Genomic DNA, 13,623 nt, shown 5'->3' with positions numbered 1-13,623 from the left:
AAAATAACAGAGCCTGCAGGCCTCTACTATTGCTTGTATTTATGTATGTGTATATTTATAAAAATAAATAAATTTAAAAACAAAAAAATTTAAAACAAAAAAAAATATTGATGTATGAATTTTTAGAATTAAAAAAATATTTAATGTAAAATTTAAATAAAATGTACCATGCATAGCAAGAACCATAGACCATAACGCCATCTTCTATCAGGTCACCATATCGAACTATTATGTTGTCATCTGTTTTACCAAGAATATCATCTATTGTCAAAAAGCCCAATGCTTCTAAGACCACCATATTTTCCAGTCTACAGAAATCTGAAGAGTAAGATAATAAGGTTTAATTAATTAATTTCCAGATAATTTTTGTGACAGAAAACAGGTGTATTCATGCAAACATGTTTGCTACAAGTTATAATGTAGTATAGTTCATATTGATTTAACAGTGGAGGTGCTAAATTTGATAGGGGATATATATACTGTTACTATTTGAAGAGCAATAACTAACAAAGAGGTGTACCCAAAAGTAAAAGGTACTTTTTCAGTAATTAGTTGGGACTAGTGAAATTTGTCCTTGAGTGCAGACCAAATAAGACAATGACCCCAAAACACCCCTATAGAAGAAAAACTATATGCAAAGCTGCCTGATCTGGAAATCACTGCAAAGTTTATCTAAGATATAGGATGAGTTATCCGAACTCTCCAATACAAAAATGAGACTGCAGAAGAATTAGTTGGTTCATGTGTTGGTCACAAAATATTCCTAACATGGACAATGATTCTAGGTTAATCTTCATTGAACATGTAATGAGTCATTACACTTTAAAGTGCCCTATAACTGTCGCACCTATTGAATTGGTTGCTTAGCGACGCGTTCATCACTAGTTAGTTTATGTGCAGTGGAATGATCTCCCCTTAATGCTTGTCATTATTTCTTGTGACGTAGAGTGAGTGCAGGTATGACTCGTCATAAATCGTCTGTTTCATTCTCTCCATCTTGTACTGTAGAGACAAGTTGTGTTTTTGTTTTCTCCTTGTGCTTATGTTACTGGACAGCCCTAGCATTTGCCTTGGATATATTCTTATTGGATTATCTTGACCCCTGTTTAGGGTGAGTTTTATTTTCACATTATAAAGTTGTTTGTAATTGGATTCGATCGTATTTGTATTTTTTATAATTAGACTGGAAGATTAGAAGAATTTGTTCTTTTATCTTTCTATAGGGTCTCAGTGTCAAGACTCAGTGTCGGTCTCAGTGTCAGTCTCAGTGTTAGAATCAGTGTCAGTTTCCAGTCTCAGTTTTCAATATTGAGATTTCAGCTTTAGTCTACAGGACTGAGGTATTCATCTCAGTCTGTCTGATGTTCAAGTTTGTTTTCATGAGTCTGAGGTTCCAGATTCCAGACTGCGGGTTGATGTGTCCAGACCAGGGGCGGACTGGCTATATGGGCAAACGGGCAAATGCCCGGTGGGCCGGTCTGGTCGCGACCAAAGAAAAAAAAAATCAATGAGGACAACTTAAAAAATTAATTTTGTTTGAAATTCAACAAGAATATAATTTTAAGAATTACACTATACACTGTACGTATTATCATTTGTAAAACGTTAGACCGTACTTTCTGCTATACACTAGCGGCATGGCCTTCAACACTACTTTGATGTCTTCGAGACTGTGTTTGGCCTGATCATTTTGCTGGTCGGCATGGGCCTTTGATGGCACTCCTATTTTTGTTTTGCTCCTTCCCTCCCCCATTTTTTAATGGTTCCATGAAAGTTATCGAAAAAGAGGGATGGGAGAGGTTAAGTTAGAAAACATTGATATAACGCGGCAAAAGGGGAGACAATTAGCTCTTTAACAAAACTTAATAGAAGTTAACAAACACATACACACAGCCGCGAAATTGCAAACCACCCAACTTATTCACAGCTCAATATGGGTCTAAAGTTCTACTTTCTGCGATTTGAAAAGAAAAAGTAAATTTCTTGTTGTTTATTCGTAATAACATAGATCTAAAAATACTACACATATAAGGCTTACAAAAAAAAAAATTATTTAATTAAAACATAAATCTAAATCTTAATCAATCAAATACCATTATATCCAATGGCAAACTTATGCTTAGTATGAAGTCATTAATAATGAAAATTATTACAGTAATTAAAATAATTTATATAGCGCTGTCACATCCAATATTTAATGAAAGGAGATTTAGAATCATTTATATTTTAAATAATATATTCATATACAAATCGTGAGTCAGCCAGAAAAACCAATGATTTAGCATATTTTAAGTCACAGATCAACATGCATGACTAGATTGGCACGTGAAATGCGTAGGACCTAATTATTATTATTTTTATTTTTTGAAGAAACGTCTGTAATCTATAAGTAATACCAAAAAGTTTGAAACTCATTAAGGCTGCTATTGTAGTGTTTATAGTTTTGAGACTACATACATGTATAAATAGAATACATTATATAAGCCTACGAAAGCATACATCCAGTTTTCGATGCGTTATCAAACTTTATATATTTTGAATAGAATTAGGCTTACACCAGGGGCGGACTGAGTATCAAAATCGGCCCGGGCATTACCATATAAAACCCGGCCCACAAATGGCATGTCATATATTTTCGGTGTGTGTGTGTGGGGGGGGGGGGGGTTAAACCCCCTCCGCAATTATATATATATATATATATATATATATATATATATATATATATATATATATATATATATATATATATATATATATATATATATAATATTAGTGTGTGTATATGTAATTAATCTTCATTACATTCTTATCTTTCATTCTTTTAAACGTTTTTTCTACTCTAGAATACTCTTTTCCTATAATTAGTGAAAGGTAGTACACACCGCCAAGGGACAGCTACAATTAGGAAGTCTTGGTGAGCGCCGAAAGCTCCCCCAGTGGGATCCCGGGCGAAGCCCCGGATTTGAGCATTATTTCCATTATTTTAAGCTTTAAAAAATGCATATTCTGAGGTATCTACAGTGCAATTAGCCTGCTACTCTTCGGATAAAAAAAAATAAATCTTCTATTCACTGGAGTCCAGCGACTGGTAGAAAATGGTAAAATGCTTTAGTTTTGTATTGGAAAAGGGGGGGGGGACCACTTTTGGCTACACTCATGAAATTAGGTGACTCTTGTTTGCTTAAGTTGGCTGCACTGGGGCAGTAAGTAAAGTTTCCCTTTCAGACAATGAGATCTGAGGCCAGTGATGGTTTGAATTCCTCCCCTCTCGGCTACGCCCATGTGATTTATCATAGGTGTGAGCCTAATTCTATTCAAAATATATAAAGTTTGATAACGCATCGAAAACGTGATGTATGCTTTCGTAGGCTTACATAATGTATTCTATTTATATATCTACATGTATGTAGTCTGAAAACTATAAACACTACAATAGCAGCCTTAATTAATTTCAAACTTTTTGGTATTACTTATAGATTAAAGACTTTTCTACAAAAAAAAATAAATAAAATAATTAGGTCCTACGCATTTCATGTCAATCTAGTCATGCATGATGATCTGTGACTTAAAATATGCTAAATCATTGGTTTTCCTGCCTGACAACCCATTCCTTTAAAGCGGTATCTCCACAAATACAAAACTAGGGGTCTATCGAGCCGTCATCCTTCTCTACATTGCTCTATGCCTCAGAAACATGGATAGTGTACAGTTAACATGCAAAGAAACTAAATCACTTCCACATGACATGTCTGTGAAAAATACTGAATGTCAAATGGCAAGATAAAATGCCAGATACTGAAGACACTAGCTCCAGCTGGAATAACCTGCCTAGTGTGCGGCCGAACATTCCGGCTCACATAGGTCTCACCAGCCACACGAGGAGACATAAAACCCCAGTGCAAAGCCCTCAGCCCCCTGGATGACAAAGTGGTCATAATCGAACTACGATAGACGAATTATATATATTCCTTTAAAAGATAAGAGAAAGCAGAACGGTTAAAGAGGTACTTCTAAATGTGAAAAGCTCTTGCTTCGTCCTAGTAAGGCTAGTACATTCTCAAAATCGAGATTTGAATATACTATTTAAAATATAAATTATTCTAAATCTCCTTTCATTAAATATCGGATGTGACAGCGCTATATAATAGTATATAAATTATTGTAATTAGTGTAATAATTTTCATCATCAATGACTTCATACTAAGCATAAGTTTGCCGTAGATCACAACAGTATAAAATTGATTTAGATCTAGATTTATGTTTTAATTAAATAATATATTTTTTTTGTAAGCCTTAAGTGTAGTATTTTTGATCTATGTTATTACAAAAAAAAAAACAACAACAACAAGAAACTTACTTTTTCTTTTCAAATCGCAGAAAGTAGAACTTAATACCCATATTGAGCTATAAATAAGTTGGGTGGTTTGCAATTTCGCGGCTGTGTGTATGCGTTTTGTTAAAGACCTAATTGTCCCCTTTTGCCGCATTATATCAATGTTTTCTAACTTATCCTTTCCCATCCCTCTTTTCCTCTTTTTCGTTAACTTTCATGGAACCATCAAAAAACGGGTGAGGGAAGGAGCAAAACAAAAATAGTAGAGCCATCAAAGGCCCATGCCGACCAGCAAAATGATCAGGCCAAACACAATCTCGAAGACATCAAAGTATTGTTGAAGGCCATGCCGCTCGTGCATAGCAGAAAGAACGGTCTAACGTTTTACAAATGATAATACGTACAGTGTATAGTGCAATTCTTAAAATTATATTCTTGTTGAATTTCAAACAAAAGTAATTGTAATAAGAATTTAAAAAAAAAAACAAGAAAAAAACAACAAGAAAATGTGTTCGGGCCTTTGTGTTGCTGTCACTTTTTTGTTAAAAGTTGTCTGCATTGATTTTTTTTCTTTGGTGGCTACCAGACCGGCCCATTTGGTACCGGCCCACCGGGCATTTGCCCGTTTGCCCATATAGCCAGTCCGCCCATGGCTTACACCTATGATAAAATACATGGGCGTAGACGAGAGGGGAGGAGTTCAAACCATCACTGGCCTCAGATCTCATTGTCTGAAAGGGAAACTTTACTTACTTCCTCAGTGCAGCCAACTTAAGCAAACTACAGTCACCAAATTTCATGAGCGTAGCCAAAAGAGGTTTTGTGGTTCCCCCCCCCCTCCAATACAAAACTAAAGGATTTTACCATTTTCTACCAGTCGCTGGACTCAAGTGAATAGAAGATTTAGTTTTTGATTTTTTTTAGCGCGGAAGAGTAGCTGGCTAATTGCACTGTAGATACCTCAGAATATGCATTTTTTAAAGCTTAAAATAACGGAAATAATGCTTGGATCCGGGGCTTAGAGCGCTCCCCCAGACTCCCTAGCTGTCCCTTGGCGGTGTGTGGAGTGATCGTTAAATGAACTTGTGTGTTACCCGTGCTTGTAATCGTGCTAGTATTTGTAATCGTGTTCGCATTATCGTAGTCTGTGAATCGTGATCAGTCTGTACTGTGTTATTGTGTGTATCAGTCGTGTTTTATTGAAATAAAGCCTTGTTTCTAAGGTTATGAATTGACTTAGTATATTACAATTTATTTCAATATTACCATTCTTAAATGGACAAGTTTTTGCGTCCCAATAGACTGGATGCTGATCCTAGTTCAACTAATGCTTCAGTTACATGGAAACATTGGATTTCTTGTTTTGACAGATTCGCAATGAAGGTAGGGGCTAGTGAAAGCGAACAGTTTGACCTGCTATGCAACTTTGTGTCTCCATTCTTATATCAGTATATTTCTACCTGTTCTAAATACTCAGAAGCAAAATCTATTCTTGAGAATTTATTTGTGAAGGCCCCTAATGAAACATTGGCCAGACATTTGCTTGCAACTTGCAAACAAGAAGTCGATCAAAGTCTTGATCAATTTGTACACAAGCTGAGAGTGATGGCCAGAGATTGTCAGTTCCGAGCTGTCAGTGCTGACAAAAATGAAGAGGACGCCATCCGTGATGCCTTTGTTAGCGGCATGCGTTCGAGTGTAATTAGACAGAGGCTACTTGAGAAAAGATCCCTTGACTTGAAAATGGTTTTAGATATTGCCAAGACACTCGACATGGCCCAAAAAGAATCCAGTTCGTTTAGTATTCCTTCTCAATTGGTAGAGTCATCTCTTTCGTCATCGGCAATCTCAACCGAAGAAATGGTGGACTCAGAAACAATCGCAACAGTGAATACTAAATGTTTCTTTTGCGGAGGTAGTCGGCATCTCAGAGCGAAATGCCCTGCCAAAGACTGCATGTGTCATTCGTGCGGGAAAAATGGACATTTTTCGAAGGTTTGCAGGTCTCGCAACACTCCTATAACCAAAACAAAAGTCAAGACATCTAGCCACGAGATTAAAAGACAATCTTGTAAAGATTGTAGCTGCATTAAGGACTCTACACATCTAACATCACTAATTGCTACTTCGTCGGTACCTGGTTTAACTAAATCAACAGTACACATCTCTGTAAATGGCGTGAACCTAAAAGCCCTAATTGATACAGGTAGCGGGGAAAGCTACATTTCTTCAAACATACCAAGAGAGTACGATTGGTCAGTGACACGTTCAAAGCACAAAATTTCTATGGCGTCATCTCAACTGTCAAGCGTCACAAGAGGCCACATGCTTGCATCGCTAAAATACAAAGGGGAAGTTTACAATCAATTCAAACTTTCGTTACTAGATGAACTTTGCACTGATGTAGTGCTTGGGTTAGATTTCCTCGCATTACACAAAGAACTGATAATTCCATTCAACGGTGGTCGACCTGCATTTCATGTTTGCTCGCTCAATGCTGTGAAGGTAGAGGCACCACAATTGTTTGCAAATTTATCCCCTGATTGCAGACCTATTGCTACTAAATCTCGTCGTTACTCCTTCCAAGACACACAATTTATTAAAGCTGAAGTTGAAAAATTGATACGAAACGGTATTATTGAACCTTCCAAATCACCTTGGAGAGCTCAAGTCCTTGTCACGACCAATGAGAGGCACAAAAAGCGAATGGTCGTTGATTATAGCCAAACTATAAATAGATTTACTTACCTGGACGCTTACCCCATGCCTAGAGTGGATGAAATGGTGGAGAAAATTTCCAGGTATGAAATCTTTAGCACATTGGATCTGGAGAGTGCTTATCACCAAATACCTATCCAACAGAGCGAAAAGAAATACACAGCCTTCGAAGCTTGTGGTAAACTCTACCAGTTTTGCAGAATACCCTTTGGGGTCACTAACGGTGTAGCTTGCTTCCAGAAAACCATAGACACTATTATAGAAAAAGAAAAGTTGTCTGACACGTTTGCCTATGTCGACAATGTAACAATATGTGGTACAGATGTAGACTCCCATCACAAAAATCTGTTGCATTTTCAGAAGGTAGCTCTGGAATACGGAATAACTTTCAACGAAAGTAAAAGTGTATTTGCTACTAAGAAGGTAAAGCTGCTTGGATATGAAATATCCAAAGGGTATTTGAAGCCGGACCCTGATAGATTTCAAGCTCTGCGAGATTTGCCACCTCCAAAAGATCTGAAGTCTCAGAAAAGGATTGTAGGACTTTTGGCATATTATGCTCACTGGATACCAAATTTCTCCGACAAAATGTATCCTATAATGAAAAATCTAATTTTTCCTGTACCTACAGAAGTAAAAACAGCGTTGGAAGACTTGAAAGAAGAATTGCAGAAAGCAGCAATTTTCACCATAAAGTATGACCATCCTCTAATTGTGGAAACTGACGCTTCTGACATCGCAGTAGCTGCCACTTTAAATCAGGATGGAAGACCTATTGCATTCTTCTCTAGAACTCTTTCACCTAGTGAAAGGCATCAATCTGCCATAGAGAAAGAAGCAACTGCAATAATTGAAGCTATACGCAAATGGAAGCATTATTTGTGTGGCAATTATTTTACCCTTATTACGGACCAGCGGTCTATTTCATACATATTTAAAGACACTCATGACAAGAAAATTAAAAACGATAAGATACAAAGGTGGAAATTGGAACTGGCAAGCTTCAAGTTTGATATACAGTATAGACCTGGGAACGCCAACACAGCAGCAGACACCTTGTCTAGAGGGCACTGTGCAACCATGACGAAACAAAGTAGCCTGAAGACGTACCATGACTACCTGTGTCATCCAGGTGTCACTAGACTTCTACATTATGTCAGGTCAAAGAACTTACCCTTCTCGGTTGAAGAGGTCAGGCAGACCATTCAACAATGCAGAACCTGCAATAGAATTAAACCGCAATTCTATAAGGAATTTGCAGGTACGCTCATCAAGGCCACACAGCCGTTTGAAAGAATAAGTGTTGACTTTAAAGGTCCTTTGCCATCAGCTACTCGCAACAAGTACTTGTTAACAATGATTGACGAATATTCGCGGTTTCCATTCGCTTTTCCCTGTCCTGATATGACATCTAAGACAGTAATAAAGTGCTTCGACCAGTTATTTTTCCTCTTTGGAACACCCAGTTACATCCACTCTGATCGTGGCTCATCATTTATGTCCACAGAAACTACAGAATATCTACATTCTAAGGGCATAGCCACTAGCAGGACAACGCCCTATAACGCAAAAGGAAATGGTCAAATAGAGAAGCTGAATAAAACATTGTGGCAGGCTATTTTATTAGCATTGGACTCAGGGAAGTTGGAACTATCACAGTGGGAATCTGTGTTGCCCCAGGCACTTCACTCCATTCGATCATTACTGTGTACTTCTACTAATGAAACTCCACACGAACGGATCTTCAAATTCAACAGAAGATCGCCAACGGGAACATCCTTGCCTACTTGGCTACAGAACCCAGGCAAAGTATTACTAAAATCACCTGTAAGATCTTCAAAATTTGACCCATTGGTACAAGAGGTTGAACTTATAAGCTGCAACCCACAGTACGCCCATATACGATTTCCAAATGGCCGGGAGGAGACAGTGTCGCTTAGGCAGCTGGCGCCGAAGGAAAGTTCCACGAACGACTATTTCGAACCAGAGAACGGTATTCTGCCTCAAGAGGTCGGTGACTCTTTGGATCTCTCACCAGGGAGTCGCTACGTGCCTGAAACTATCAGTAATTCACAGAGTCCCACCCCAATGATGTACAACCAGCCAGAAGTCATCAGTGACTCACAGGGGAGCCACCCAATGCCAGAGGCCAATATTGACTCGAGTCCCGTACAGGACAGTTACGACTTGCAAGGAGAAAAGTCTACGCCAGAGATACCTCCGGATCCTTCCCTTCATACGCATGGCTATAACCTAAGACCCAGAAAGAAATGAAGGAGGGGTGAATGGAGTGATCGTTAAATGAACTTGTGTGTTACCCGTGCTTGTAATCGTGCTAGTATTTGTAATCGTGTTCGCATTATCGTAGTCTGTGAATCGTGATCAGTCTGTACTGTGTTATTGTGTGTATCAGTCGTGTTTTATTGAAATAAAGCCTTGTTTCTAAGGTTATGAATTGACTTAGTATATTACAGTGTGTACTGCCTTTCACTTTTTATAGGAAGAGAGTATTCTAGGGTAGAAAAAACGTTTAAAAGAATGAAAGAAAAGAATGTAATGAAGATTAATTACATACACACACACACTAATATATATATATATATATATAAATTGCGGAGGGGGGTTAAAATCCCCCCCCCCCCGCCACACCGAAAATATATGACATGCCATTTATGGGCCGGTTTATATGGTAATGCCCGGGCCGATTTTGATACCCAGTCCGCCCCTGGTCCAGACCTGGTGTTACAGTGTGAACTATGAACTTTTGACTAATAGTCCTCGGTGAACAGTATCTGAGCCAGAAGCTAGATCTACGGGGATTACCAGTTGTTGTCTTGAAAGTTTATGTGGACAAATGTACTGAACCCTATAATTAAGGTGATTTTTCATATCATATTATATGCACTTATATTTGCTTCTCATTTCATAGATCAGATGTCATTATCATTTGTAAATATATCATTAGATTAAATTAATTTTTTTTTTAAATCATCATACACCCCGTTTATTCATTTATGTATAACAGAGTGTGTATGGTGTGACTGTCGGGCTGAACTTAGGCCTAAAATATTACAATTTTTAACATAAAAACACATTTATAAGTAAAAATTACTGTTATACATAAACACATTAATATTTAATACAAATTCAGTAATTTCATTCCACAAAGACCTGACAATAACTTACCTTCAACAGCAGGCTTGCAAATTTTGAATTCAGTTATTTTTACGTCAACAGAATAGTTAGGGACAGCAATTTTAATAACGATTCTAGAATTGGCAGGGAGATTCATATCAAAAGTGTATTTTGAGTCTTTAGATGCATTGAAAATATGTTTTCCATCGACATCCTTAAAAAATATAAACAAAATTAAATTTATTATTAGTAGAAGAAAAAAAAAGAAACTGGCAAGGATACTAGCAGACACATTATAAGGGCCTTTCATCGACAAACTATAGCTAGTAAAGTTTACAACACAATCACTTTTGAACTAATTAGCATGAATTATTTATTATCTATTATTTTATCAGAGTTCTAAAAAACTCATGTATGAATAATGATCCATAACTTGTAATAATCCAATATGTATAGTTCTAAAACAATTGATTCCACCTAATAATTAAATCCTCTAACTGGGTCCGAAAATTTCTATGAATATTTCAATGACATTTCCCTAAATACCGGGTATTGAATATTTTTTACATTATGTCCCATTCTTAATTTATTACAGCATCAAGATACATATTCTTATGCATCATGAATAATTCACAATTTGGAAACAAATCAATAAACTCAACATGCCAGAAAAATTGTATAGCCAAAGGTAATAAAGGTATTATTTAATGTCGTTATATATGCTAAATTCAGCTTCTTTAAAGTAAGGGCTACATATTGTGCACTTATCACAAACATAAAATTATTCACCCATTTGTAAATGTTAAGGAATTAATAAGAAACGTTCTGTTGTTTTTGTGTGTGTGTGTGCTACACTGAAAAGATTTTTGAATTATTTACATGACAAACTAGAATTAAAGAGTTTTAACCTACTAAAATATTTCTTAAAAGAAAAAGCTATTAAGTGTAATATTTCTGAGAAAATCCTTAGGTAGATAAGGATAAAATAGGTTATAAAAAATATATAAAACTTAAATATCAGAAAATTTAGTTTAAAAATGTACCTCCAAAAGCTCAGATGTAGAATTAACATTATTTTCCAAGAGAATTTGGAAAGTGGAATTCAGGTCTGGTACTTCTATTCCTACAGTAATAAGATGACCACCAATGGGAAAGTCAATGCTCCAACTGGCTTCAGTTATGCCAAATGGTACATAAAAGTTAAAAATATCTCCTGTTTTGTTCTTTGGAAATACTTCAATACCAGTGATTGGAAGTTTCTTTATTTGTGATGAAGTCAGTTGGACTAGATCAATGACAGTACCGTTACAATAATCTGGAAAACATACAAATTATTTGTTGCATTAGCTACATTTTAGGAAGATAAATGAAATCACAAATATATGAAGATGCAAACATTGCATACATACACTGAGCTTACATTAATTATTAGAATGGAATTTTAATTAACTCAAGCTGTAATTCTAGTTTTACTATTTCACAGTCCACACTAAAAGGCTACCTGAATATATCAAATTCTTTTCAATTCCAATGAAATCTTGAAATCCTCTTTTGAATTAGCCATAAAGATTCCTCAAGTTTTCTATACGATGCCCTAATTTGTGCTACTTCAAAACAGCCAGTGAAATCAACCTCTAGAAATGAGGCAGGTAATTTCAAGCTAGTTTACTGGTGAGTTTAACAAGTTGTTAAAAATCATGGCCAGTCATTTCATCCTTGGTCACTTCATCCCAAATTAATAAATATTTTTTATTTTTTTCTTAGTCATTGTGTAATTGTGTTGTTAAGAATTTGTCTTTAAGCCCTCATTTCATCTAATATATAAATGTGTTTATTTAGAATGTTTTTGATAGTTTTGACAAATTATAGTGTTCCCCTCCTCTCTTCATTCTTGTTGAGAAATGAAATAATAGATGTAAAAAAATTTTATAATAGGGGTTGTATTTAGTTATATTGCTTCTATTTGATGTAAGGGATGCCAATTTTATCCTGCGCATATTGCATGATGTAATGATCAAAGGCTAAGGTGTGGTGGAAAAAGGGAAAATCTTTTGAGAGACAATTAGAATAATTATGCTCATGTCAGTCTGCACTCATAACTTATCAAAACAGACCAAGGTGTGGTGTAAGTAGTGGATATCTTTTGAAAGGTAAAACGATTAGACCTATGATCAAGCCCCTAATAACTTATCTCCTGACGGTCATCTTTCACTTTAACTTATTTGTCAATCGTTTTTTCTTGAATACGAGCGAGTCATTTCAAACCCTCATATAACATTTTATTTATTCTAATAAACGCTGAATTCAAGAAATATACAACACTGGCCAAGAAATAAAAGCAATGTATAGCAATACAAATCAACAGATCGTCTTCTGGTACTATCTATTGCCTATGTTACTGATTTCAATTAACAGGCAAAAAACTATTTTTACATTATCTCTTTTATTCTATTCTTATCTAATGTGTCTTTCTTTTTGTCATGTAAATGAAAATAAATATATGAAATCTTAATTTCGTACTTTTTACAATTATTATTTGATGGATTAGAGGATGAAATGACCAAAAATAAAATGACAGGAAACCGTTTAATAGCATGGTCAAGAGGCTAAACATCCTTGAACTTGGCTTGGCTACCTATGAAGAGGGCTCGAGGTTCGACACCCGACTCGAGCAGAGTTGTGTTTACTGAGTGCCTAAAGGCAACACTAAGAAATTTCTCCCAGATAACCCCATCACCACACTGGTCCACAAATGAGATTGGACCATAGCGCTCTGAGCATGCTATAAGTATTAAAGTAGCGCTATATAAAAGCTATAATAATATTAATTTACAGTGACCCCCGGATGTTATTAATAAATTAATTTATTCTCTATATCTTAATGTTCAAATGACAGTGAAAAAACTGAAGATGAATTTGTACTAAAAACTAGCATTTTTTGCATTCTAAATATAATTATTATTTTTATTTTTTTTATAGCTATTACTACTGTAATAGGTCACTAATGGTATATTCATCCATCAACGATTAAAACGCTTTTGTATTTTGAGATTTCCCCTTTTCCTGTCTGGGTGGAATCTTGTTAATTCTCCCACTTCAAATTCTCAAATCAATTTGAAACTTGGCACAATTATTCATTGTCAATGACAACACATTCATATGAATCTATTGAAAAATTTACCAAAAAATCATTAATTTTTTAATTTAAAAAAAAGGCAGCGCAGAAAGCTTTTCCCATATAACCCTTCCTGAACTGGACCATAACACATTGAGCATGCTATTAGCATGAAATTTGTGCTTAACAAAAATAATTAATGCAAAAATGTTCAATCGCACAAGTTTATTATTGTTTGTCTCTAATTACATGATTAATTCAAAATAATTGAAGCATTTCGGATACTTTACTTGTTTACTGCTCAATCTGATGAATGGCTACA

General features: G+C 35.7%; 1 protein-coding gene across 1 annotated transcript in view; it reads right to left on the bottom strand.

Moving 5' to 3' along the window:
• LOC106059343 (uncharacterized) overlaps positions 1–13,623 on the bottom strand; it is a 45,739-nt gene that overhangs the window by 8,337 nt on the left and 23,779 nt on the right. The window contains exons 7-9 of the mRNA XM_056031170.1: positions 11,230–11,501; positions 10,238–10,400; positions 168–318 (exon numbers count right to left, since the gene is read on the bottom strand). Coding sequence (XP_055887145.1) covers positions 168–318; positions 10,238–10,400; positions 11,230–11,501 — 586 coding nt within the window. The remainder of the gene's footprint in view (positions 1–167; positions 319–10,237; positions 10,401–11,229; positions 11,502–13,623) is intronic.

Source organism: Biomphalaria glabrata, chromosome 1 (assembly GCF_947242115.1).
Source record: "Biomphalaria glabrata chromosome 1, xgBioGlab47.1, whole genome shotgun sequence".
Lineage (NCBI taxonomy): Eukaryota > Metazoa > Mollusca > Gastropoda > Planorbidae > Biomphalaria > Biomphalaria glabrata.
Note: the sequence above shows the minus strand (reverse complement) of the source record. Positions and strands in the feature narration are given on the sequence as shown.